The 22,929-nt window shown below is 38.6% G+C and overlaps 4 protein-coding genes and 1 pseudogene across 8 annotated transcripts; 2 read left to right on the plus strand and 3 right to left on the minus strand.

Annotated features, from left to right (window-relative positions):
- Positions 1-95: 95 nt before the first annotated feature.
- Positions 96-2,998, minus strand: LOC131795706 (uncharacterized). 4 transcript variants are annotated; one of them, XM_066165945.1, is made up of 6 exons: positions 2,952-2,998; positions 1,934-2,022; positions 1,751-1,813; positions 1,070-1,353; positions 714-872; positions 96-448 (listed from the first exon to the last, which is right to left on the minus strand). In XM_066165945.1, the coding sequence occupies exons 2-6, from the start codon at positions 1,983-1,985 to the stop codon at positions 380-382; spliced, it is 627 nt and encodes a 208-aa protein (XP_066022042.1). In that variant the 5' UTR covers positions 1,986-2,022; positions 2,952-2,998; the 3' UTR covers positions 96-379. The 4 variants fall into 4 exon arrangements, with proteins under 4 accessions (XP_066022042.1, XP_058969299.2, XP_066022043.1 ...); XM_059113316.2 differs by lacking the exon at positions 2,952-2,998 and adding an exon at positions 2,838-2,902 and having other exon boundaries at positions 1,934-2,012; XM_066165946.1 differs by lacking the exon at positions 2,952-2,998 and adding an exon at positions 2,838-2,882.
- Positions 2,999-3,795: 797 nt separating this feature from the next.
- On the minus strand, positions 3,796-10,277 carry LOC131795687 (uncharacterized). 2 transcript variants are annotated; one of them, XM_059113285.2, is made up of 9 exons: positions 10,137-10,277; positions 9,886-9,966; positions 8,895-8,915; positions 8,540-8,656; positions 7,703-7,918; positions 6,936-7,055; positions 5,951-6,070; positions 5,369-5,656; positions 3,797-4,451 (listed from the first exon to the last, which is right to left on the minus strand). In XM_059113285.2, exons 2-9 carry the CDS (start codon positions 9,938-9,940, stop codon positions 4,174-4,176), a joined length of 1,215 nt encoding a protein of 404 aa, XP_058969268.2. In that variant the 5' UTR covers positions 9,941-9,966; positions 10,137-10,277; the 3' UTR covers positions 3,797-4,173. The 2 variants fall into 2 exon arrangements, with proteins under 2 accessions (XP_066021879.1, XP_058969268.2); XM_066165782.1 differs by lacking the exons at positions 9,886-9,966; positions 10,137-10,277 and adding an exon at positions 9,491-9,567 and having other exon boundaries at positions 3,796-4,451.
- A 2,726-nt stretch (positions 10,278-13,003) lies between these two features.
- On the minus strand, positions 13,004-16,408 carry LOC131795710 (transcriptional regulatory protein AlgP-like). The gene is made up of 4 exons (XM_066165882.1): positions 16,366-16,408; positions 14,618-14,674; positions 13,708-14,448; positions 13,004-13,618 (listed from the first exon to the last, which is right to left on the minus strand). Exons 2-4 carry the CDS (start codon positions 14,652-14,654, stop codon positions 13,311-13,313), a joined length of 1,086 nt encoding a protein of 361 aa, XP_066021979.1. The 5' UTR covers positions 14,655-14,674; positions 16,366-16,408; the 3' UTR covers positions 13,004-13,310.
- Positions 16,409-18,242: 1,834 nt separating this feature from the next.
- On the plus strand, positions 18,243-22,013 carry LOC131795665 (WD repeat domain-containing protein 83). Its single transcript, XM_059113257.2, has 4 exons — positions 18,243-18,627; positions 19,375-19,553; positions 20,280-20,456; positions 21,331-22,013. The coding sequence occupies exons 1-4, from the start codon at positions 18,322-18,324 to the stop codon at positions 21,587-21,589; spliced, it is 921 nt and encodes a 306-aa protein (XP_058969240.2). The 5' UTR covers positions 18,243-18,321; the 3' UTR covers positions 21,590-22,013.
- Positions 22,014-22,739: 726 nt separating this feature from the next.
- The window catches only part of LOC136280580 (NLR family CARD domain-containing protein 3-like), a 10,263-nt pseudogene continuing 10,073 nt past the window's right edge, over positions 22,740-22,929 (plus strand).

A 22,929-nucleotide genomic window follows, 5' to 3' on the forward strand; every position in this document is an offset into this window, starting at 1 on the left:
TATTTATTTCCACTGAAATGTGATTACCATATATACATTTCAATTAAGGAATGCGTTTCTTTTAACAATTGCTTTCTTTCAGAAAGTGATGGTCTTCTGATGACTAGAAAAAAACTGATTTGTTTTGACTAATATATAATTCCCATGTATCCACGAAAAGAGAACTTTATTACATTTGTATGACATATCCTCGTAATTACAACAAATAAGATGTAGGACGATGTCGGACGATTGGTGCAAATAAAGAGAACATGCTGCTCTCCGCCGTAAATCCTATGGTTGAAAAAATACTGAAAAATACTGAATTTCTTGTTTTTTGTTTCAAAGTTCAAAAGATTCATCGTCCGTGGTGATCAGTCCGGAGAAGCGAATTCTTGTCTTAGACATGTTGCATGTTAGCCAGCTCCTCAGAGAATGGCGAATCATCTTTGAACCACTCACTGTCATCCTGTTGAGTAAATAAATAGTGATATGACCAAAAGTCTCGCTCACTACCCCCCCCCCCCGGTTTCTCTTTCCCTCCGGTCCCAGGTCAGCGCAATGCACGGGGTTTTGATGCTGGTCCGCGCAATAGGTGCCGTGCCATAACTAATTCATCTCCGTAACGTGCTGATTTCACCGTCACTTTGCGGAATCTTTCCACCACAATAACATGAAAAATAGAGAGTAAACTTTATGCCCAAGGATATCGATCAGTAATAATTTTTCATTACCTGTTTTGGTCTTTCAATGTTCTCCACAGTGTTCTGCTTTTGAGAGATTGGAGCCTGATCATAGTGAGCCACATACCAAGGTTCACCATACAAACCGCCTCGCGCACAGCCGATTTTATGAGCCTTCTTCCATATCATTTGCATAAAGTGATCCACCACCTAAATCGAGCAAGAAAGCGAATGTTAAGCAGACATTTCCGAGCCTTTGTAGGTCCGAGGTCTAAGCTGGATGAACTTGAAATGCTAAATAGAACAAAAATGAGTACATTGACGAAAAACCAAAGTAATTCCGTATTGCATTCAAGCGACACTGCTTAGTCACTTCGTACAAATAAAATTTTTTACTTTAACGCAACCTGTGAGTTTTTCTTTGGTGCCCCAGTCTGATAATCATAATATGCTCCTTCGTCGTGCCAGTTCTTGATAACAGCAGTGAATGATGGGAAAAGAGAACCCCACGCAAACGCAGCGCCTTTATTTTTTAACTCCACCCACTCAGAATGTTTAAAAACTCCCTTGTCAATCAAAGCTTGTGCTTCGTCTGCCAGCTTCTGGTCAAAAGCCAGCGGTGGTGCATCATGGTTAGCTCTGTATTTGTTGTGCACTTGAATGCATTCCTTCTGGCAAACTTTATCGCATCCTATGAAATAAGTACACCCGTGTCTAGGTTCAGTCTCTGGTACTTGATGTTTTAGTGCGCCTGCAATCCTCTTCTTACAGAAGTTCGCGGGTACACCTGGACTACCACTAAGAGAGACTTAGACTAAAGTGTTTGGTAAATCTGATTAGCCAATCAGGAACTAGACAATTTGTTTAGTATGTTATAAAATTTACTGAAGAACTTTGAATAGTTCAACATCTAATGAGAAGTTGGTGTATCTATCCCTAGTGAAAAATAATTTATGGTTACCTGCAGTCCCTAAATCACGCTATAAAAATTAGTGCAATCGACTGACTTTGATGAAATGAATATTATGCTGCCGGTGTAGACTAACTTTTGGGCTTTATTATGTATTTATTTATTATTTATTTATTACCTTTGGTTTCCCCGATATATGAACGACGGAAGAGCTTGCTTTTTGTCAGTGATATCTTGCCGTCTGAGAGACATAATGTAAGCAAGAACTAAATAACTTATTGAGAAAGATGCAAAGCAAATAAGAAAAACGAAAACAAAAATAAAACAATCACGCTAACTCGTTGTCGCCTGTATAACTCACCCGTTCGTGATAGAAAGGCGCAGCACGTGAACAACAAGGCAGCTATTATCATCTTGGGAACATAGATGTCAGCGACCTCCTGAAGAAAACTGTTGTAGATTTAGCTCAAACAGTTTTTCACTAAGTGTCAATCAAAAAGCCAAACGTGATTAAGTTTTCATTTTTCTTGATTTTTTTTTACATATAGTGACAATGAGGGCAACGGCACGAGATTAACAAGTGTTTTAAAAAAACAACAAAACAAAAATAACAAGCTTAGATTTAGCTAAGCAGTCCTTTCTTTACAAGCTACATTGAATATGTGGTTTCTTGACGACTGAATGAACGAGTCAGTGAAGAAAACGGTCAGCTCTGCAGCCTGCTAATCCCCCTTCATTTCCGATCAGTTTCGGCAAGCTTATGAACTCTCCATATTAAGTTTCTATCCTTTACGCTTACGCACTGCTTCGCAACCGGTAAAAAACCCGAGCTATCCATAATGAAGCGATCCCGGATGACTCAAATACACTTATAACTGGTATTGAACTTTTTCTAGTCGTCAATAAAAATGTCGTCGTATGTTATTTGACAAAATTCCGGGTTAGTCGCAATGAATAAATTACTAACTGCAGTCTGTTTGATCGATTTTGATCCCGTTGAGTAAGCAGTGGGTAAATACTTCAAAGCAGTCCATCTGTTAATATCCTGGACAACTCTATAGCTGAGTTTGTTCATTATTTTTCTCACTCAAGCTCGAAAATCAAACTTTTATGGCACGAATTTTATCGCGAGGACTGTTAAGATTTCCCAGTCAGGTAATAGCCATTTGATGTTTACTCTCTGCCTCTTGAATACCTGTTGCTAATCTTCCAACCTGGTCTAACACTTCTTGTCCCTGGTTGCGATAATGAAAAGGTCCACTTACCCTTAAGAGCTTTCAAGAGGCGCTTTTGAGTGTGGTTACGTTTAGTATCGTAAGCCTGTGTGATATCTTTGATAAAAAACAAATAAATACAAATCACAAAAACATGTCTTTTACCTGCACTGGTCAAATAAACAAATTGATTCCTTCGAATTTTAAGTAAGGTCTCTATGAGGAAGCAAAGTGGTTAATTTTTTATGTGATTTTTTAATATCAACCGCTTAACTGACAACAAAACTCAACATCTCAGGTTTTTTTTGACAAGCTTTAAAGGCCACTTATTCAATCATTTGTAAGTGACAGGTCAGATTGTGTTGTGTCAGCGAAACCCACTTCAGTGCATTTTAACCTCAAAAAAATGGAAACATCATTTTTCCCCTCAATTTGTAAATTAAAATTAGTGTGCTTTCCTTTGTTTCAAGGGCGAAATTCTTTTTGAGTTTTTAGACGTGGTCGTGGCACAGAACCGTATGTAAAATGGCAAAAAATAAATCGTCACAATTTTTGAGTAAGGTTCATCGCAATTTGTAAACCACACAAAAACCTTTAAAGAGATTTTCAAGTATTGTATGAAACAGTTATGCTTTCAGGCAGAACGCAACATTTTCTTAACAGCTTTGTCAAGCGTCCTCATTTGATACAACCCTCACAAGTAGACTAGAATAATATTCACTGGTTGTTTTACAGGTAGCACATTCAACTTAAAGACACAAGCTTTTTTCCACCGGTAACTGCTGGCCAATCCGATGGAGTCTGAAAATTAAGTCGAATCATCAATACAAAATCAAAGATGCCCAGTTACTCAGTTTACACCACCCATGTACACTTCAGTTTGGCTGACCACTGATCAACGGGAGCGAGTATGTCGGGGGGGGGGGGGGGAGGGGAAACAGCTAGACGGTACAGCAGTGAGCCAAAACGTTTGATCGGTTTATCATTTTTTTTTAATTCTGAGTAATTTTTGATGAGATGACATTTTTCAAACTTGAACGTGGAGAAAAGTATCTTCATAAGACTTATGTCACAGCGACAGGCCAACCGTCACATAAATTTTGGAAGGTGTCCATTTATTGCAAGGTCTTCAGCTTATAAACAAGAATTTTGATCAATGCATCTTTCATCCAATCAACAGATTACACCATATTTGCTTGCACAGCAGCCATACAGTTGATCAGTAACTACAAAGTGTTAGCAGAAATCGAGTTTCTTCCAAAAGAGCTATCTTTCCTCCACAAAAGCGTATCATCGTATGTTACTTCACTATCAACTCATTACAGTGTTAAATACCTGGCTTTTAAGATTCTACAGAGTTAGTAAATCAAAGGGAACATAGTTTCCATCAATGTTTCGGGTTGTTGTGTGTCACACGTTTCTTATCCTTTATGTTAGATTTCTTCAGAACCTTAATGACTTCCTTTTCTTCTTTTACTTCCGGTTTCTTTGATTTCCGGCTAAGAGATGGTGATGGGGAAACACCGTTGGAGCTCATCCATTCCTCTCTCTGCGCAGCCGCCACATAGGGGTCTGGGGAATAGTGCTCGGTGTAGTATTCAAACTTGTCATTGGTCTTAGCAGGAGTGAAGTACGTACCGTCCTCAAGAGGACGCTTTACAGCACCTTAAATGAAAGGTTCTAGTCAGTATACGATTGTACTAAATAGTGCAGATGTAATCTCCCGTGATTTTGTTCGATCTGATCGTCAAGTAAGCTTCGTTAATTTAAACGGCAAGAGGACACTGAAAAATAGGCTACAATTTCAATTTCTGTATTAACCTGGGGTCTAGAAGTGTGTACCCACCCGATGATTGTGTAACATGTAATTTTCTTCCCCTCCGTTTTTTTAACAGCTTTTAAAAGTTGTTTTCATGGTCAACATAGTGCGTGTTATCTTCTTTACATTTCCAGGTCGATTAAGTTTTGTTTTAAGACAAAAAGCTATTACACTGTAACCAAGAGTAAGGTTAAGGACAACCCAGTAGAAATGCTAAAACAAGGAAATGGGTTTTTAATAATCCCGTACCTTATAAACAACATGACATCAGTATAACAACACTCCTGTCATTGATACCTGTGTCGGGTGCTGAATTGATTGTCGTTGAGGTATAGCTCTCCTTTTCCAAACGCTGTATCTGGGGGAAGGGTTTTAGTCTGGAGGATTTTTGTCGTGTCCTGATAAAATTAACCTGATCCCCCAATAAGGTTCCTTAATATTCTTGTGACTCCCACTCTGATTTGTAGTAAACTGGCAGTCAATATTCTATGCCCCCCCCCCCTCCCCTTACTTTATACTCTGTTGGCGACGACTGATGCCCACTCCGTTGCCCCTGAAAACCATATGATCCCCCCAAAATTCTTCTCCCCCCGGGTGCTAAGCAATGACTTGTCTCTTGAAGAATGGTAAAAGACAGAATTTTCTTAAACTGAAGCTTTTGGCATAAAGGAAAAGAGAGAGAGGCTGGGTCTCATTCTACCCTATTCCAGCCATCATAACGTGGATTCGGTATTTGACATTGGTTCTCCGTTAATGCGCTCACCTCCTTCCATGTCGTCATACTGTTGAGGCTGCGGTAGGGAGATCCGTGTGTCTGCGTTCACTGACCACAATGGCGAGTTCCTCTCCGGGACCATAGGTAAATCTCTCTTGGAATTTATGTTTCCTGTCTCAGCAAATTGAGTTGGCTGAGTACCGGAGAATTTTTTTGTCGGCTGTACTGCGTCACTAGCCTTACTAGCTGCTGTACTGTTTGGATTGGTTGTGGAATTCTGGGAAGGTGTAGTTGCATTCTGGGAAGGCGTTGTTGAAGTCTCCACGTATTCTGCGTCTTAATGAGAAATGAAACAGTTTGTTGTCTATTTAAGTCGTTAAAGAATATAAATATGAAAGCTGTCAGAGGTTTCACCTATTTGACAAGTTGAATAAAAACAAAGGTCTTTATCACTTCTAACTAACATATCAGGAACCAGAACTGAAAACTGTTTACCAAAGTTTTGCTTGTCTTCAAAATTTTGACTGATTTTTCCTTTAAAAAATTCCGCCGTATTTATAATTTTTACAAGGCAAAAAAGAAATATTTGTGACAACTCCCGCATTCAACCTGATGCAAATTTTTACTTACTGATACAAAAGCCACATGTCTTGGGACAATATGTTTCCAACTGCTCTTTGTAGGTTTCGCAGAATCCTCTGGTTTTCCATTCGTTGCAATAGGGGTTTTCCCTGTAAGTATCGCGGCAATCTGACAGAAAAGGTATTTCATGCCACGGTTCAGAACATTGTAACTAAATGGCACTGATGCATTTGCTAATCCAGTACTAATCAGTTAGTGCGATGGCTGAAAATGAGCCATTTAATGATCTTTATAAACGTCAGCCTCACTTTAACCTTTCCACCAATAAAGACAGAATCTCTATAAAGTAACGAAAAGTGTCACTTCTTCCTGGGCACTTGTAGACTCTCTGGTCAAAATCCCGAATATCTTCGGTTGAAAATAACTCGTTCACCTTACAGAATATATATTTGATCCTTGCAGTAGTTATATCAACATAAATTTCTCTTTGGTGCATCATCAGTCGTCTCCTGGTCTCGATCACAATCAAAATCATCCACGGTATGGTTTAATGACGGAATGAAGGACTTGTTACTAATCGTCGTTTATCATGTATACCCTACTCTATCATGTAATACCTTTGAAGAAGACTAATTATGATTGAAACAGTAATGAAACGTCGAACTGCGTCCATTTTTGTATTTTTACTGAAACTACTCCAGTTTTCACAGATCTTCCAAGGATCTCAATAGGATAAATCGATCTTATGTCTCAAAATTTTACCTCTGGTTGGATGCGTTCTTCTAAGGAGACCTGATGGCTTGAGTATGACTTAAACAAATTTTGAGTGATTAATTACCTTTGGAATAAAAGCTTTATGTGGATTCAGTTTCTTTGTCCGATTCAGATGATTCAACGCAGAAGATATAAATATGAGTATCCTTTTAAATTTGTGCATGGGAATCCTGCATAATTTTTCACTCTTGGCCTTGACAAACTAACAAAATACTACTGTTTCTACTACTTAATGTTTTGATATGATTGAGGCACTTACTGCAGAAGCGACATGTCATAGAACAGCCGTAAGTCAAGTATTGCCTGTAGCGATCGTCCATGCAAATATCAGCATCCTTCCATTTCTGACACGTCTGAGGCACAAATCTGTCCCTGCATTCTTTGAAGAGCAGGCAATGAAAATAAAAACTAATGAATCATTACCAATGGGAAAGCGGAGTGACAGTAGTTATTTTGTCAGCGTTCTCTCACTGATCCAGGAGAGAATCTTCAGGGAGGGCCCGGGATCCAGACTCGCCTCCCTTTTCTCATCAGACTGAAAAGTTTTTAAACTAATTTTCTGGCACCAAAATTCTCTCAACTACAGCATCGCTGATTGATTTCCTCTTTCTTGCTAACAAAATACGCATCAACAGAAGGAACTTGGCGCGAAAAAATTCTTTGATTTCTGAATAAAAGCTGGAACGTCCCTTAAAAATATGATTGTTTAACTGAGATAGCTTAAGTAATCTAACGTCTGTAACAGCCAAGCAAAGTTAGCGTCGATGGTTTCCATTAAGTCAGTTCTTTAGCGATAAAAAGCTGCGAAGACTTCAGTTCAAAACAAACTCAAGCAGTACGCTAACTATACTAGAAGTAAAAAGTGCAACCGATGTCACGAGCGGGTCGATTTAAAATTCTAACCAATAGGATTTATAATAGGCTGTGAAAATTTGGTAAGATATTTCACAACTCCGACAAATCAGCGTCACCTTATCCCAACCAACCTACAAGACTTTCCCCAAAAGATTCCTTCCTCTCACTTACCGGGCTTTTCTTGTTGTGGCTCATTAAGAGTGTTGTGATGTTGGGGGAGCTGTGGCGTGGTAGGAAGTTTATGATGGTGAAGGACTCCCACCAAATTTCCTGGATTCACTTTAGGGACTGTTACAACAGCTCCGTTATGCTGTTTTTGTGAGCCTTTGTGTACGACACGAAGAGCATCTTGAACAGCATGCAAATTTGGATTCAGTAGAGTGTTACCTAGGAAACAAAAACGAATTAGGCATCCTTAAGAATAGAATAATATGAGACAAATAAAATGTGTTCGCTTCCAGCAGGACTTCTTGCCTCTTTTATGATTACATGATAAGCAAGGTCAAATCAAGCGTGAGTGTACCGAGTGACCAATGCCGTAAAGGGGGTAAGTTTCTAAAGAAACTGTGGTTCTGCGTCAGTGGGAGAGTATAACAGGTAATCCCTTTGACTTCTTGCCTTAGAATTTTTCAATCCACAGATCTCACAACGCGGACCATACCAAGCCTGAAGAAACTTACCAAGGAGCTACGCTAGGAAATCGTATTCTTGTTTTCTCGTCATCGTATTCACCGATAGCGTAGCTCCATTTTCTGCATTTCAACCCACACACAACCCACAATTCCTCCAATCACTCTGACGAAGGGCTGACGCTCGAAACATCTAACTTTTACCTTTTTTAACACTAAACTACCCTGTGAGTGTGACCAGCCGACTTAAGTAACGCTATTCGAGGGGCCATGACCCACAATTATTAAAGAAACAATAACTTAATCTTCAGAGCATATAAAAGCCTTTGTGGAGACACGCGCACAATACTTTTTATTTCAGGTAAAGGACACAGCTTACTTTTACAGAAGCCACAGGTCTTTGCACAACCATTCCTCAAGTAGAATGCATGTGACCTGAAGCTGCAAAAACCAGACCTCTTCCACGTTTCACAGTTTTGAAATCTGTCGTGACAATCTACGATAGGAAAAAGAATATCACTTTAGAGGCGACAACTACTCGGCCTTAATCGGTTCAAGGGTCTGACTGAGGGGGTGGGGGCGTTCCAGCGTGCATGTGATGTCACTTCTTTCCAAATAATTGAAAGCCATAACGTGGAACATGTACTTTTATAGCAATGATTAACAATTAGGTTTACAAACTGAGAACATTGCTTCGTATTTTTCGTTTTCTTTGCGGTCAATTTTTGACTTACCTCTCGGTAGTGCATGGCAGTCTGAAAAGAAATAATAAATCAGTACAACTTTAATAATGAAAATATTCATTTAAACCTATCTAAAACCACCATTTCTTTTTGTAACATAATGGTCCACCGCTACAAAGTTTCTTGTGTTTTAAGTCGGTAGATGGGGGACATATCTATCATATATATCATTGTCATATCTTGCTCTCCAACCTACTCGGTTTAGAAACCACACGACTTAGCTTGCTCACCTCACGACTATTTAGATAACTGAATACTTGTATGTGCTTCGCTTGATACGCAACGGAGAGTCTCCCCATGTCTCAAACTTCTCCGCCGCCTCCGTTTGACGATTTAAGAATAAGCTCCCTCTCTTAAGCTTTATCACTGTTCACTCAATAAGAGAGGGTCACCCCGTGAAAGTTTAATTCACATACAGTATCTTAACCCTAACATGTATATAAAAGGAGTAGAAGAGAAAAATATCTCTTGTTTACTGCTACAAGATTTGTTGCTGCCTATTTATTTACTGCCCACTAACCAAAGCCGATAGTTTAATTACTGTGGTTATACTTGATACACGTACGAATCGTTGAAAACAAAGCTACCTGTTATAGTTTTATAGCATCTCCGCGGCATCTGAATTCATCGCTGCGGATATAACCCTCATCAAAAGAAGAACTGAAATACTCTAAATTTTGACATAAGGGTTCGAGTCGCTGGTTAAAACCTCAATCATTATTTTCCATCTCTGCGTCTTTTCACTGTTGAATTTTCGAAAGCAGTGGTTACGTTCACCCCTAATTTTGCATCAATTTTACAATTTGTTCTGTATTGTAATTTTCAAACCATCATATCAGAAGATTAGGAGTCGTTTCCTGGCGGTCACTACCAATAATTCGAGTGTGTCTTGTCATAACTAGCAATTTGTCAATTTATATTTTAACCGCACAGAAATCAATATTTAAACACAGTCAATACATTCTTTAAATGTACGGCTCACCTATTAAGACAAGAAACGAAGACAAAATGATACAAAAGAAACACAAGTAAACCATGTTTGTTTGGGCCAACTTTAGCACAGCTATGAAAAGAAAACAAAACAATTAAATGAAAACAAAAGAAATAAAAACATCTGAAACATTCGAACAAAGAAACTAAACGGTAGCTAGTCTTTTAAAAGGTACATGTTGTTCACTTAATGGACTAATTATGATAAAAAGGACAAAGCAATTTGACTCTCAAGGCCTTTACCTTAGCTCCCGTTGCTAAATTTTGTCATTCGATGAGGCTGGTGTTAATAAGTTCTTTGTTTGCGCGCAACCAAGTCTTTTCCGTCAAAATAAACTTATTCCCCTCTCAGTCGACAGTCAAAAGAACAAGTCCTGATCAGAATTCTTGTCCTTGGGGGCAGTTTGACTGGTGACCCGAAGTGACCAGTTCTGTCAAAAGACAATCCGAACACAAGAAAACCTCGTGGTTTGAAACTGTTGCGATGTCATATCAATAGGAATTTCCTCTTGGGACAATGTTTTCATCTTAGAACTCTGAAGTTTGGAGTGGTAGAAGTCTTTACATCCTGCCCCTAGCACTGTAATAGACGTAAAAGTAAGTAAAAACGTAAAAATCGCGAGTGCACACTACCAAAGAATGTGTAATGAGTAACACTAACAATTCCAAAGTGGCTGGGGTTTGCAGTGAGTGTACAACCGCAAGGGCCACCCGAGCTCTTTTAAAGGAACTCCTGAAAAGGAAACTCCAAATGTGCTACATGCCCCTGAAGTTCATTTCTTGAATATCCACTGTGCATTTTCTCTGCGCAAACCCTTACAAGAGGCGGATTATTATCCTTGGCTGTCTGAAGCTCACGAGGGAAATACGAGGGCATTTTCTCGTAACCTGAGATTTGATATTCGTTTGCACCGTAAGCTGAGCTGCAAGTATAAATGAAGCCTGCGGAAAGGTGACAGCAATATGCTGTTCATTCCTTGGTTTTGCAATGCGTATCCTTGCTGAAGTTGCTATAACTTGACTCACGTGCGCACATTGAAGAAATGACAGGTTTTATCCTGCATTCAGATTGCTTGTCAGACAATTAAATATGTGATCTATAACTGAACAGACACATTATGTCTGTTCCCGTTTTCGGGGGAAAATAGATCCTGTCTCTTTCGTACAACGTACAAGGAAGTATTTCAGTCTTGCATCGTACCGCTTGACTGTTCGAACTTCATGTTCTGTCTTAGGTATTTTTAGTGAAGTATTCAGTGGCAGGTATAAGGGTAAATGTACGGGATGTTAACGCTTCTAATCGAGAATGGATAACGGATGTTTTTATTCCAAACTGTAAGTTGTTATTAGATGAAATTTTGACAAGATCTAAGAGCAGGTTACATGTAGTAACTTGACCTTATTTACTAGTTTCCGGGCATTATTATTGTGATATCCGTTGCATAACCAGTTGAACAGAGGTTAGAGTTTGTCGCTGATGGCTGAGATTCCAAACATGCAAAAGGCATCGATCAACTGTTTCCATCACCATACAGTTATCAAGAAGCCTTATAGATTTACTACGGTATCGAATTCTTATCGTTGAAGAAAGATTATTTACGTTCCCGCACTTTTTCAATACAATAACAATACAGCAGTCTCGTTGTAAGGGTCACTTCTGCTCTTTTATAGCCCAGCGTGGTTGTAAACACCCTTTGAGTGATTACAGGTCCGTTGTAGGACTTGCAATCTTCAAGCTTCATTAACAATCAATGTGCATGTCATTGAAAGTACTGGGGACATTAGCCTTCTCGGAGTCAACATCGACGAACACCTTGTATTTAGCAAATACCTTCGTGAACTGTGTAAAAAAGCTAGCCAGAGAGTGAGCGCCCTCTCTAGATTAAGAAATCTGATCCCTACGGAAGCAAAAATTGCTTTTATATAAATCCTCAATATTGCCATATTTAACATATTGTTACCTTATATGGCATTTCTGTAAAGCCCCCGACGCCAGAAACTGTTGAAAGAGTACAGAAACGGCCCTTAGGATTGTGTATAACACACATTCAGTAGAGTACACTGATCTTCTTAACCGTGCCAATCTACCTAGCCTACAAAATAGGCATTTACAAGATCTTGCTACCTTAATGTATAAAGCTAAATATGGTTTGGTACCTAGTAATGTCGTTGACATTTTTAGTATTAAGTCATCTAAATATCAAGTAAGAAATATGGATTTTCATTTACCCAGATTTAATAGTGTACATTACGGGAAACATTCTTTATGGTACTTTGGACCATATATATATGGTCTAGACTGGACAGAAAAATCAAGGACAAACCTACCTTACAATCCTTTGAGTCCAACATACGGCATATTAACCTTGTAGATCTTAAAAGTGACAATTGTGGCTCCTGTCTTATTTGTAGCTCTTGAGAATGTTTAGAAAGTTTTTTAGCATTTTTCTGTACATTTTTGTGGGGATAACTCCGTAATTTTAAACTTTTGACTTTTTATAAATTTTAGATTTCGTGAATTATGAATTTACCTGATGATATCATCTATTAGCTCATTTTATAATCTTTCTCCTATTGTTTTAGTGTCTCCAATTAGCTTTTTAAGTTAAAGACATCGACACTTAAATAAAGTTGTTATGTTTTATGTTTATATGTTTTTATGTTATATGTTATTGAAAAGAGGTCATATAAGTTATATTAAGACGATATTCATTTGTGACCAGCACAGGATAATGATAAATATGGTTTCCTCCAACGTTTTGAGCCTCAAATCTTCGGGATCTGGTTCCATCTCGATGCTCTACCACTGGGCTTCAGAAAGCTCACTGATGAGCGACGCTGTATGCTACTTCCACACAAGCGTCCCTTTATGTTGATAGGATCGAGTAAGTGACAGTTTTACGAAATGGAGCATTCTTGGACCAAATCAGTATTCATTCGTCAAATGTTTAGGACATTGAAAAATCCAAGTCCTATCAGAGCACTCGTGCCTCTCTGCGTGACCCCCGGATTTTGAAATCGTAGGCAGTTATTTTCATGGGTAGTAAGTTATTTGCTAGACCAGTCTTGTTTTTTTCATCATGAAAATACTTTTTATTAACATACGACAAGTTATGCAAAATAAATTAATTTGTAATAACCGTGCTGCAAACAGCAGTTTTACGGTAGACCTATAGCTTACCTTCTGTAAGTCTGTGTGTTCAGATAATAATATATACGTATTCGCCTTTTAAATGTTTCTTATTCGCTCTTTTCTAGATTTTATTACGCCCCTGAGCTGTCAACATTTTCAATATGCCAACAAAATAGGTAAAATTTGCGCTAAACGCCGAAAAGCGCTAGTTATATGCGTTTACTCAATGTCTTTGTTTTTTCTTTCCAAAGTCCAGTCCAGCAGTGCCAAATAGAATTCATCTGTTAATCCTGATGACGGTGAAAACGATGATGCTTTTTATTCTCAGACTTATCCTTCAGTTTCTTCACAGACTCGTCTTTAACTTTATTTTTAGACTTATCCCCGATTGCCTTTTCGGATTTGTCCTCTGCCTCCTTCTCCGTTTTATGTTTGCTTTCACTGTCGGACTCTTTACCTTCTTCCTGAGATTTGTCATTCCTTTCCTCGATTTTATCTTCCTTCCTGAAATGTGCCTTTGAGGACGACTCTCCTTCTGTCTTCGTTTCTTTATCTTTGGCGGGAAAGGCGCTTGGTGCGAATTTTAGTGGACCTGTAGTTGTCATTGATAAAAGTATCATCGGTTAATCTACCATAGAAGAGACAACGATAACAACAACAAAAATAGCAATATAAACTTACCGGTTGGAACGGCGGTGACAGGCTTAGCTGTAACTGGCGCTCCAGGCGCAGGCTTGGCTCCAGCGGCAGCGGGTGGCAATGATGCTGGTCCAGTTGTAGGTGCACTACCTGCTGCGGGAGCCGCTGGGGTAGGTGTTGCCACAATTGGAGCTTTTCCTGGTGCAGCCACGGGTGTAGTTTCAGGCTTCGCAGTTGATGCACCCGGTGCCACGGTGGCTGTTACAGGGCCAGGAACGGTGGCAGTTACAGGTTTTGCGGTTGATGCAGCAGGTGGCACAGTGGTTGCTGCAGCGGCAGGTGCACCGGTGGCAGCTGTGGGCTTCGCTGTGGATTCCCCTGGTGCCACAGTTGTTGCTACTGCTGCACCAGCTGCGGGTGCGACACTAGTAGTTGCCGGTTTTGCAGTGGGAGCTGCTGCTGCTCCGGCAGCCGCAGGTGTCGCACTTGTAGTTGCTGGTACCTTAGTTGTTCCTACTGCACCAGCGGCTGCTGGTGTACTACCAGGAGGTGCTACGGTGGTCTTTACTCCTGCAGCAGGGGCTGGTCCTGGAGCTACGGGAGTTGATGCTCCAGCAGCAGGCACAGTGGTTGGTGCTACAGTGGTTGGTGCTCCAGCTGCAGTCGGTTGCGCAGGTGGAACCACAGCTTGTCGTTGATGGCTTTGGTCATGGTGCTGCTTCCTCTCTGACTTGTGATGTTTTGGATGTTTAACGCTTTTAGCAGTGATATCCGATACAGTCACTGAATTCACAAAAAAGAAAAAGTTAGTCCAAAACAATTCAAACGAAACAACAGATGTGTCTTCAACACCGCTGGTCTCTATTTAGGATTTCCTCCAAATGGCTGCGAGCATTCAGACCTGATAAATATATAGCGTTCATCAAAACAAAGCAGTGAACTCAGTGTTTACCTAGTAAAATAGTCGCCAGAAAAAGAGTAGACCTCATGTTACTTTCTCAGAAACAACCTTTAAAGAGAGGATCACAAAATATAATTGTTAGCTAATATGTGATAGTATAATCTTAGTATGAGCAAGCACCACTTCTTGACATTCTGATTCGCATCTTACGACGAGAAAACATTATCTCGGACGTGAAAGAAGCCACAAATACCAAATCTAAATGAATTAATGGTAGATAAAAATTTGTTTGAGAAGATGGTAACAGGTTGCAAATGACTGAAAAAAAATTGGGCTTAAATTTGAGAGTTAAACAACTGTGTTGAAGCTTTTTTGATCGGTCAGTCGATTCACCTCCAAAGTACTTGACCTTTCCTTAAGGCAAGGGAAAATACATACGTTAAAGAAGGTCTCATATAACTTTTTTCTTGACTAGCGAAGGATCGAACGTTTTTCATACTCTTGGAATTGTAAGCAAAGACATATATTAATATACGTGTGGTAAGGCCCTCGAAACTTTGGTATCCTCTTGTCAATCAGTTTTTACTATCATCGGAAACTCTCAGAAGAAGATAGTGCGCTAACTTCCTGAACTAAGAACTTAGACTAACTTAAGCTGAGAACTAATGAGTCTGCGAGTTACGATCCCCCGCAGAGGTAAGATTTGATTTCTTTGATTACGCTAATTTATGGTGTCGTTTCTGGGTTCTGTATCACAAAAGATCACGTTTCTATTCAGTTCGAAGTAACGGTCTTTGGAATATCCCTAGATCGAACAATCAAGTTATAAAAATTATGAATGGAATCAAAGTCTTAGTCAAGTATCAAGGACAATAAAGAAGATTAAAAGTTATTACACGTTTTGTGGTGATCCTTCGAGCTACCTGTCTCCAAATCTTTTACTTAACTCTAAAACACTAACTGAAACCAAAACAGTGTAAAGGAACTCCACCGCACGTACGTGGAATGGGAAGTTTCCTTTAGGTGGCAAAAGTTCTCGAACATAGTTTAGGCTAAACCTGCGTATTCCTTTGCCTCTGGAAACAGGTAAGATTTTTTTTCTTTTATGTCGCTAACTCTTTACGTCTAATTACACTGATAAGATCTACGTAACCATTTAATGAGCTACAGCAAGATAAAATCGAATCAGATATTTTACTGTTGCATTTGTTTCAAAATGGTGACATTTGAATCGAGTTAATAAATAAATGCAAACAGCGATCTATTATTATAATTTTTTCCACCCTTCGACTCCACATCCTCCTTCGTGATAAACTGACAGAAAAAAGTTGAGGCGAATCAAGTGTAAGAAATGCGAAAACGAAAGAGAAATCAAACCATAAAAATTGAAAAAGAAAAAAAAACCATTAAGAGGTGAGATACATCAGAGGTCCTCCCGCGAACGAATGAAATGAAAACTTTTATTTGATTCCTTGTAAATGATTCTACAGAGTGTTCAATAATAGAACTAACTCTTGCTATCATTTTGAAAACCGAAATATTAACAACTTTGCTATAACAATATGGTCTGTTTCTCATGTAACCCTACTAAAGGGCCTTGAACGCAGACGAGTTCCTGAATGCCCAGGTGATCAAGCCCCTTACTGCGAATCTCACTAAAATAGCTTTATGTATTAGTTTTTTTTTTTGGAAAATTTTATAGTGATGTCATTGTTTGCTTTGTTTACAAGCTCAAGTTCAAAGCTGAATGAGACTCTACGACAAAAAATGAACTTAAATAATAAAAATAGAGAACTTACCTTCCTCGCCGGCTATGTCGCGAAGTTTCATATGATGTTAAGGTTGAATGGTATGTCTTGGAATAATGTTCGTCGGGCTAAGGTGAAAAATCGCCAATACTTGAGGTCATCTTGACTCACGACTGAATTCTTAATTTGAATACTTTTCTGTGATTGCATCACAAAGTTTTTAATTACATCAAAATTGAAATAACAGGCCGTTGGTGAATACATAGCTCTAGCTGAAGATCTGTTTTTCATTCGACAAAGATCGTCAGTTATCCGATGATATATCAGAGATGTTTCAAAGTGAAAAATCAATTTGTTCTGGCAGGCTAATCCACTCACCCTCGTCGATAAAAACCCCTATTAAAAATAAATAACATTTGTCAGGATTATGAAAGGTCTTTTGACACCTGCCCATTATATTTTCTATTCCTGTCTTAAGTAGATGTTTCTAGAAAGAGAGATAAAGTAAGGGCGTATTTGTTACGGTGCTAAATCTATTTTTGTTCCATTGTTTTATTTTTAAGACAAAACACATCTTGTTAGAATGAAATAAGGGACCTTTTTTGTGGTAATGGTCACCGGAGAGGGGTTTCACGCTCAACCCGTGGCACTGATTCACCTGCTGACACCTTCCATCCGGCATCCTCAAGCTAGTCCTCCGTGGATCGCGTGGTAAACCGAAAAGTTTTCACTCTGATGGCACGGTTAATACTGAGCAATTTAAGATCATCGATGGAAATGCGAGCAATAAATCTGTCTGTCAGACGCCCTAAACTGTGTCTAAACCACATGACCAGCTGAAAAACCTTTCAGAGTTTGCTTAATCTAAAAACTGTTAGAGTAGCAACTACCCTATCTGGAGGAAATAGATGTCACAACATAGCACACGTGCAAGTCCTACTTAATTCCTAATGAGCCCCCCACTAGGGTGAATGCAACTAATAGATTCTATGACAGGGTAATTTAGTATAAATACACTGAGTTGATAACGTAAATTGGCCATAGTAAACAGTTTAGTTAAAAGCTGACGTTTCGAGCGTTTGCCATTCGCTCTGACGAAGGGCTAACGCTTGAAACGTCAGCTTTTAAACCCCTTACGGAGGCCAATTTACGTTATAAACTCAGTTGATAACACTACATTACACTGTTATACTCTCCCACCGACGCTGCACAATGCACCACAGTTTCTCCAGAAACTTTCCCCCTTTATTCAAATAGATTACATGTTGCCTTGAGTGTGTTCAACAAAAGATCACAGATGGCGTCAAAATATTATTGAAACAAAAAGTGGCCAACTAAGGCGCAATACTTTTTATTCAGCTGCAAAGTTCCCGTCCATTTTAGCTACGAGGTTTCAAAACTTCAAAATCGATTTCATCCCGATTGAGATAGACCTTTTGGAGCTCAAAATGTAAAGTAATTCTAATAACAATACTCTATCCGAAAAACAAAGAACATATAGTTCTATATACAAACAAAATAACTAAATAGTAAAAAGATTACTCGACCCGACTTCCAAATACATTGTCTGTATCTTTAATAGTCATTTAGTCTCCCTCGCTGAGAGGATGTATGTCTCTTTATGCCTGCTGTGTTTCGGCGTGAAACTGTAAAACGTCAGATAAGTGTTGCTTCACACTCACCACCAGAAACCTGAATAAAGTAAGAAAATTACACCCTGCTGCCGTACATCAAATGAATGATCAACGGGCTTACGATAGGGAATTAAAAGATGAGCGATTGGGTAAGTAACTTGCAGGGCGATAACTGCTTGTGGAAGTTTACGCGCTGCACTAGTGTAAGTCATGGGACCTGGAACCGAAACCGAGTATGGCCGATAGGAATCTAGGACCGAAACTAACGCCAGGAATGGTTACTAAGGAGAGCAACATGGCGGATGAGTGAACACTTCAGTAGCGTCAAATCCGCTGCAAATATGACTTATAAAACCAAGTAAATGGTAACGAGATGGATTTACCTCTTCCATGCAAAGAAACTAGAAACTTAGTGGGCCACCAGGGAGCCGTACGAGCCGTCAGATTCAATTACGACGGTAACTACTGCCTGACATGTGGCAGCGATAAACTTTTAAAACTGTGGAACCCTCACAGGGGAGGTCTCCTAAAGACGTACAGTGGACATGGATATGAAGTACTTGATGCTGTAGGATCCAGTGATAATGGTCGGGTGGCGAGCTGTGGAGCTGATAAAACTGTTATACTATGGGATGTGGCAACTGGACAAATTATACGCCGCTTTAGAGGACACACCAGTGTAGGTGACAGAAATTATTCGTTCGGTTCCATTTCACCCTTTGTCTCAATTTTTGTTTCCCTTGTCTCATACTAATAAAAAATCACGGCAAGATTTCCACGCAGCCCTATACTCCATTGTGCATACAGTTCTTGGATAAAAAAAAAATAGTGGCAAAAACAATGCAATGGATCGCCTTCGGGACAATGGCTCTTGATTGTGTATTTTGAAAACAGAAAAATAATTTTGATGTAATACTTTGAACACAAGACAAGCTTTTCATTGCAAAAAATGATCAAAGGATATGATAACTGTTATTATGTGTAATCATGCAAAATGCTGTCTGATTGTAGCCATATGGAGACCAGAGGCTTTTTTATTTTTATTTATCATGCAATCATTCACCATCACAGATTGTGATGATGATACAACACTGTTTGTCTACTGGTGATAATGATGTCTATGATAACTCTACATGTGAGAAGTTTGTCAATTAGTGACTGTCAGTTTTCTAATTAACCTGTTATCTCCCTAGATCTCATAAGTTATTCTTCTTATTGACTCTCTTAAATGTACACTTCCTTGTAAATTGGACAGGAGAATGTGTTCTTTCTCAAAGTAACATCCATTAGTTACTTAGCTTAATAAGCTTGCCTGTTTTCATAACCTGTTTGTGAGATTTTATATTGGAATTATAAGGAGAATTTACATTTTGATCATTTCTGGGAGGTGTGAGGTTTATGCTAACAGTGATGTTTTTATTTCTAGAAAGTGAACTGTGTGAAGTTTAACCAACCAGACAGCACAGTATTAATATCTGGCTCATATGATGCCAGTGTACGGTGCTGGGATTGTAAATCGCGCAGTCCTGAGCCAGTACAGATTCTCGATGATGCCAAAGACAGTGTGCCTTCCCTATGTGTGTCTCAACATGAAATTCTGTCTGGGTAGGTTTTGCAAGTGCTATAGGTTACTACATGTAGTTGAAGCAGTATCCCTGTCAACTCTCTTGCCTTGGGCATGAGCACTGTGCCTGTGGAGAGAACATTTGGATCTCATGCTAGCGCATTCTTGGTGACCAATTTCTTGTACATGAAGGGAAAAAGGAGGCTGGCAAAGCCCTGAATGGCACTTGATAAAAATTTATGGTCTAAAAATCATTATATGCCCTAACAGAAAACTAGGCTGTGTAAATTATCATCTTTCTGCCTAGACCTTTGAATGTGGAAGGAAAGCTCTGGAGACAGGTTTGTGTCAAATCTCCTGTGCATCCTCCCTAATTTTGGATTTTAGAGTTAGTCCTATGATATAATCTAATTCTTCATGAAAATTTGGCCTTTCTGAGGGTTAAAGTCTCACATTGACTCAAAACATGTAAGCAAGTATATGTAATTTGTGGGCTGCTAGAACTGTGCAATTGCTGATATTATCAAAAAATCATTTCTTGAATGTAACTTATTTTTATGAAAAAGTCAACTAGGAATTTTAGAAAAGTGTCTTGAATTTTTTTTCTAAATGCATTGCTTAGTGCAATAACTATTATGAACTTAAAACTCAGTATTGATATCATTTTTTTGGTAGAATGTCTAGAGAGAGAAAAAAGAAATAGATATGACAACCATTTTTTCTTCTAAAAAATACTCTTTTTGTTATGTACAATTCTTCCTTTTAAGATCTGTTGATGGCAAAGTCCGTAACTATGATATCCGTATGGGTCAGTTGCGAGTAGATTGTATTGGCCAGCCAGTCACCAGTGTGAATTTTACAAGGGATGGTCAGTGTGTGCTGGCATCAACATTAGATGACACCATTCGTCTGATGGATAAAGACACTGGGGAGTTACTGAATGAGTGAGTTAGAATTTCTACTCTCAGAAAAGTCATCAGGGGAAGTACACTACATACAAGTTAGCCAAACTGCAGAAAATTCTGAATTTAATATACTTTGGAAAGAATAGATCTTTAAATCATTCATGCTTATTGGCTATGAGAAACTGTTTTCATTGGGTGACTAACCGAAGTTTTGTCTGTGAGTTTTCCTTTTAATCCTTTAACCCCTAAGAGTGACTAGCATCTAATTTCTCCCTATAGTATCACCTCTGAATCATACATTAAGGTCATGAGAATAAAAGAAATGATCACCAACTAAAGAAACTCTTTATTTTTAAACAAATTTTCCTTGTTAGCACCTTAAGAATTGTATCAAGAATATGCAAAATGGTGTTATGGTGTACAGGGTAAATTAATACTACCTTACTGCTATCAAAACTATCACTGCTCTGTTTCTTACCTAGAGTAATGTTGGCTCATTGCCCTTCTTGTTTTAAATTCAAACTGCTCAGGCAAGACTTGTAAATGATTAATTTAACTTATATTTAAAAATGTACCAAAGGGGAGTTAACAATTTAGAGAGAAGAAAGGCTTTGAATTAATATAACTTCTAAAAATCAATCCTTTGCTCTCAGAATTGATGTACTTGTAACTTCTCCTTACAATTTTAGTATATTGTAAATTAGACAGGTTAGTGAGAATTAAGAGTGCCATCATCAAAGGATGGTATTTTGATAAAACACACATAAAAATGTGTTGTAGCCAGAAAGGAGTAGTTATGATCATTTTGAGGTAGTTTAAAGGTAATGCTGATGAAATGTTCCAGAAAAAGTTTTGGATTAATGTAAATCATTTTGGGAGAATTGTAGTACTAATGGATCATTGTTGTATTCAGGTTTACAGGTCATATAAACAAAGACTATAAAGTGGACAGCTGCCTGAGTAGCAGTGATGCACAAGTTGTTAGTGGCTCAGAGGATGGCAGGATTTGTTTTTGGGATCTGGTTGAAGCCAAGATAGTACACACCCTGGATAAAGCTCATAAATCTGTTGTTTACTCTTTGTCTTATCACCCTACAGAAAATTACCTTCTGTCAGCATCTTCGGATGGAAAAGTCAAAGTTTGGCATGATTCAAATTGGACACCAGAGTAAATAACTTGGCTATGAGAAACAGGAACCTACGTGACTAAAAACCATAATTTGGTTTTGTGCATGTATGATTTAATAATTTATGATTGTAAATAAACAGTTGTCTATATTTTAATTGCTTAGAGAGTGCAAGTGAAAGATAGGTTTCTTTTTCCTTACTACCTTTACACAATACACAATAAGTACAAATTATCAACAGTCAAAAGGGGACAGGAAGTAACAAAGAAGAGTAGTGTAAGAATTGGTTTCGACCAGCAATCCCTATCTTTGCTCCTCCCAGGAGGGGTAACAATAAAAAAGGGTTTTGTGTTTACTAAGTATCCTATATTCTGATAGGATTGGTAATTTTGAAAGCAATGTGTGAGGAAAAAAGAGTAAAAAAGATGTTGAAATTTAAACTCCATCATTAAAGGTTTTTAGTTTCAGATTTTTAGTTGTTGAAGCTGTCTCAATCGTTTGGTGGATGGTTAATAAATTAGAGATTGAATATTTCAAAGCAATCCACTCTTCTCAACAGACATTTAGAGGTCATATGCAACACCCATAGTGGTTGGCTGAAGGAGTTTACCTTAAAGTTTCCCAAGAACATTCCAGTCCTTTTCAGAATAGAAGCCCCTGCTCAACCTGAACCTAAGCATTCTTTGGTAATTTGCACCGAAAATAATGAAAGTCAATTATGAATATGGTTCCATATACCTTGTTTAATCCTTGACCATGAGATACAGTGCTTCAGTTCAAATTAAATTAAAAGTACAGTTTGCCTGTGCCAGGCTCTCAGTTGACCCAAGCAAAAAGGAAAAAGCAGCAAGAAAAGCATTGCTACAATTTGGATGTGATGTCGCTTTGTTTCTCTTGGCAATAACTGGTTCTTGTTTGAACATTTGTCTCTTCATGACCTTGAGATTGGAACAGTCAAAACTAATGCAAATGTCCAAAGATGCCCCTTGAAATTGAAATAACTCCTTCTCCTCTCCAGAAAATCTCAGAAAAAAAACAAGCACACACAAGGCAAAAATTACTGCATTTTCAGTGCTACATTCAAGAAAGTTTTGAATCTATATGTTAGATGCTTTTTCCCTTGACACTCAGCCTTGACCACTTTTGTAGCTTCGACAACGAATGACGTAAGCAAGGCCAAACGTCAGTCACGTGATACAACTCGCATGCTGTCGACGGAGGAAGGAGAAGGAGTAGATTTCCGCATACGAACTTCTTCCGACCATTCCTTTTTTTGAGCCAGATATGAACATTTTATTGATAAGGTAACCCGTCGATTCTTCTTTTCTTCCATTTTTTATTTCTTACAGAGCGACATTTCATTCGCCTAGTGTCTCGGTGAACTG

Source organism: Pocillopora verrucosa, chromosome 4, assembly GCF_036669915.1.
Source record: "Pocillopora verrucosa isolate sample1 chromosome 4, ASM3666991v2, whole genome shotgun sequence".
Classification (NCBI taxonomy): domain Eukaryota; kingdom Metazoa; phylum Cnidaria; class Anthozoa; order Scleractinia; family Pocilloporidae; genus Pocillopora; species Pocillopora verrucosa.

Excerpts from the sequence above, each read along its gene's own strand:
- LOC131795706 (XM_066165945.1), bottom strand. The coding sequence starts at position 1,985 with ATGATAATAGCTGCCTTGTTGTTCACGTGCTGCGCCTTTCTATCACGA. Across the intron at positions 873-1,069 it reads CACCAAAGAAAAACTCACAG|GTGGTGGATCACTTTATGCA; the intron begins GTTGCGTTAAAG and ends TGCTCGATTTAG. Across the intron at positions 449-713 it reads ACATTGAAAGACCAAAACAG|GATGACAGTGAGTGGTTCAA; the intron begins GTAATGAAAAAT and ends TTTACTCAACAG.
- LOC131795687 (XM_059113285.2), bottom strand. The coding sequence starts at position 9,940 with ATGGTTTACTTGTGTTTCTTTTGTATCATTTTGTCTTCGTTTCTTGTC. Across the intron at positions 8,657-8,894 it reads CTGCCATGCACTACCGAGAG|ATTGTCACGACAGATTTCAA; the intron begins GTAAGTCAAAAA and ends TTCCTATCGTAG. Across the intron at positions 7,919-8,539 it reads GACCTGTGGCTTCTGTAAAA|GTAACACTCTACTGAATCCA; the intron begins GTAAGCTGTGTC and ends TTTGTTTCCTAG.
- LOC131795710 (XM_066165882.1), bottom strand. The coding sequence starts at position 14,654 with ATGAGGTCTACTCTTTTTCTGGCGACTATTTTACTAG. Across the intron at positions 14,449-14,617 it reads TCTGGCGACTATTTTACTAG|TGACTGTATCGGATATCACT; the intron begins GTAAACACTGAG and ends TTGTGAATTCAG. Across the intron at positions 13,619-13,707 it reads TGTCACCGCCGTTCCAACCG|GTCCACTAAAATTCGCACCA; the intron begins GTAAGTTTATAT and ends TGACAACTACAG.
- LOC131795665 (XM_059113257.2), top strand. The coding sequence starts at position 18,322 with ATGGATTTACCTCTTCCATGCAAAGAAACTAGAAACTTAGTGGGCCAC. Across the intron at positions 18,628-19,374 it reads GCTTTAGAGGACACACCAGT|AAAGTGAACTGTGTGAAGTT; the intron begins GTAGGTGACAGA and ends TTTTATTTCTAG. Across the intron at positions 19,554-20,279 it reads CAACATGAAATTCTGTCTGG|ATCTGTTGATGGCAAAGTCC; the intron begins GTAGGTTTTGCA and ends CTTCCTTTTAAG.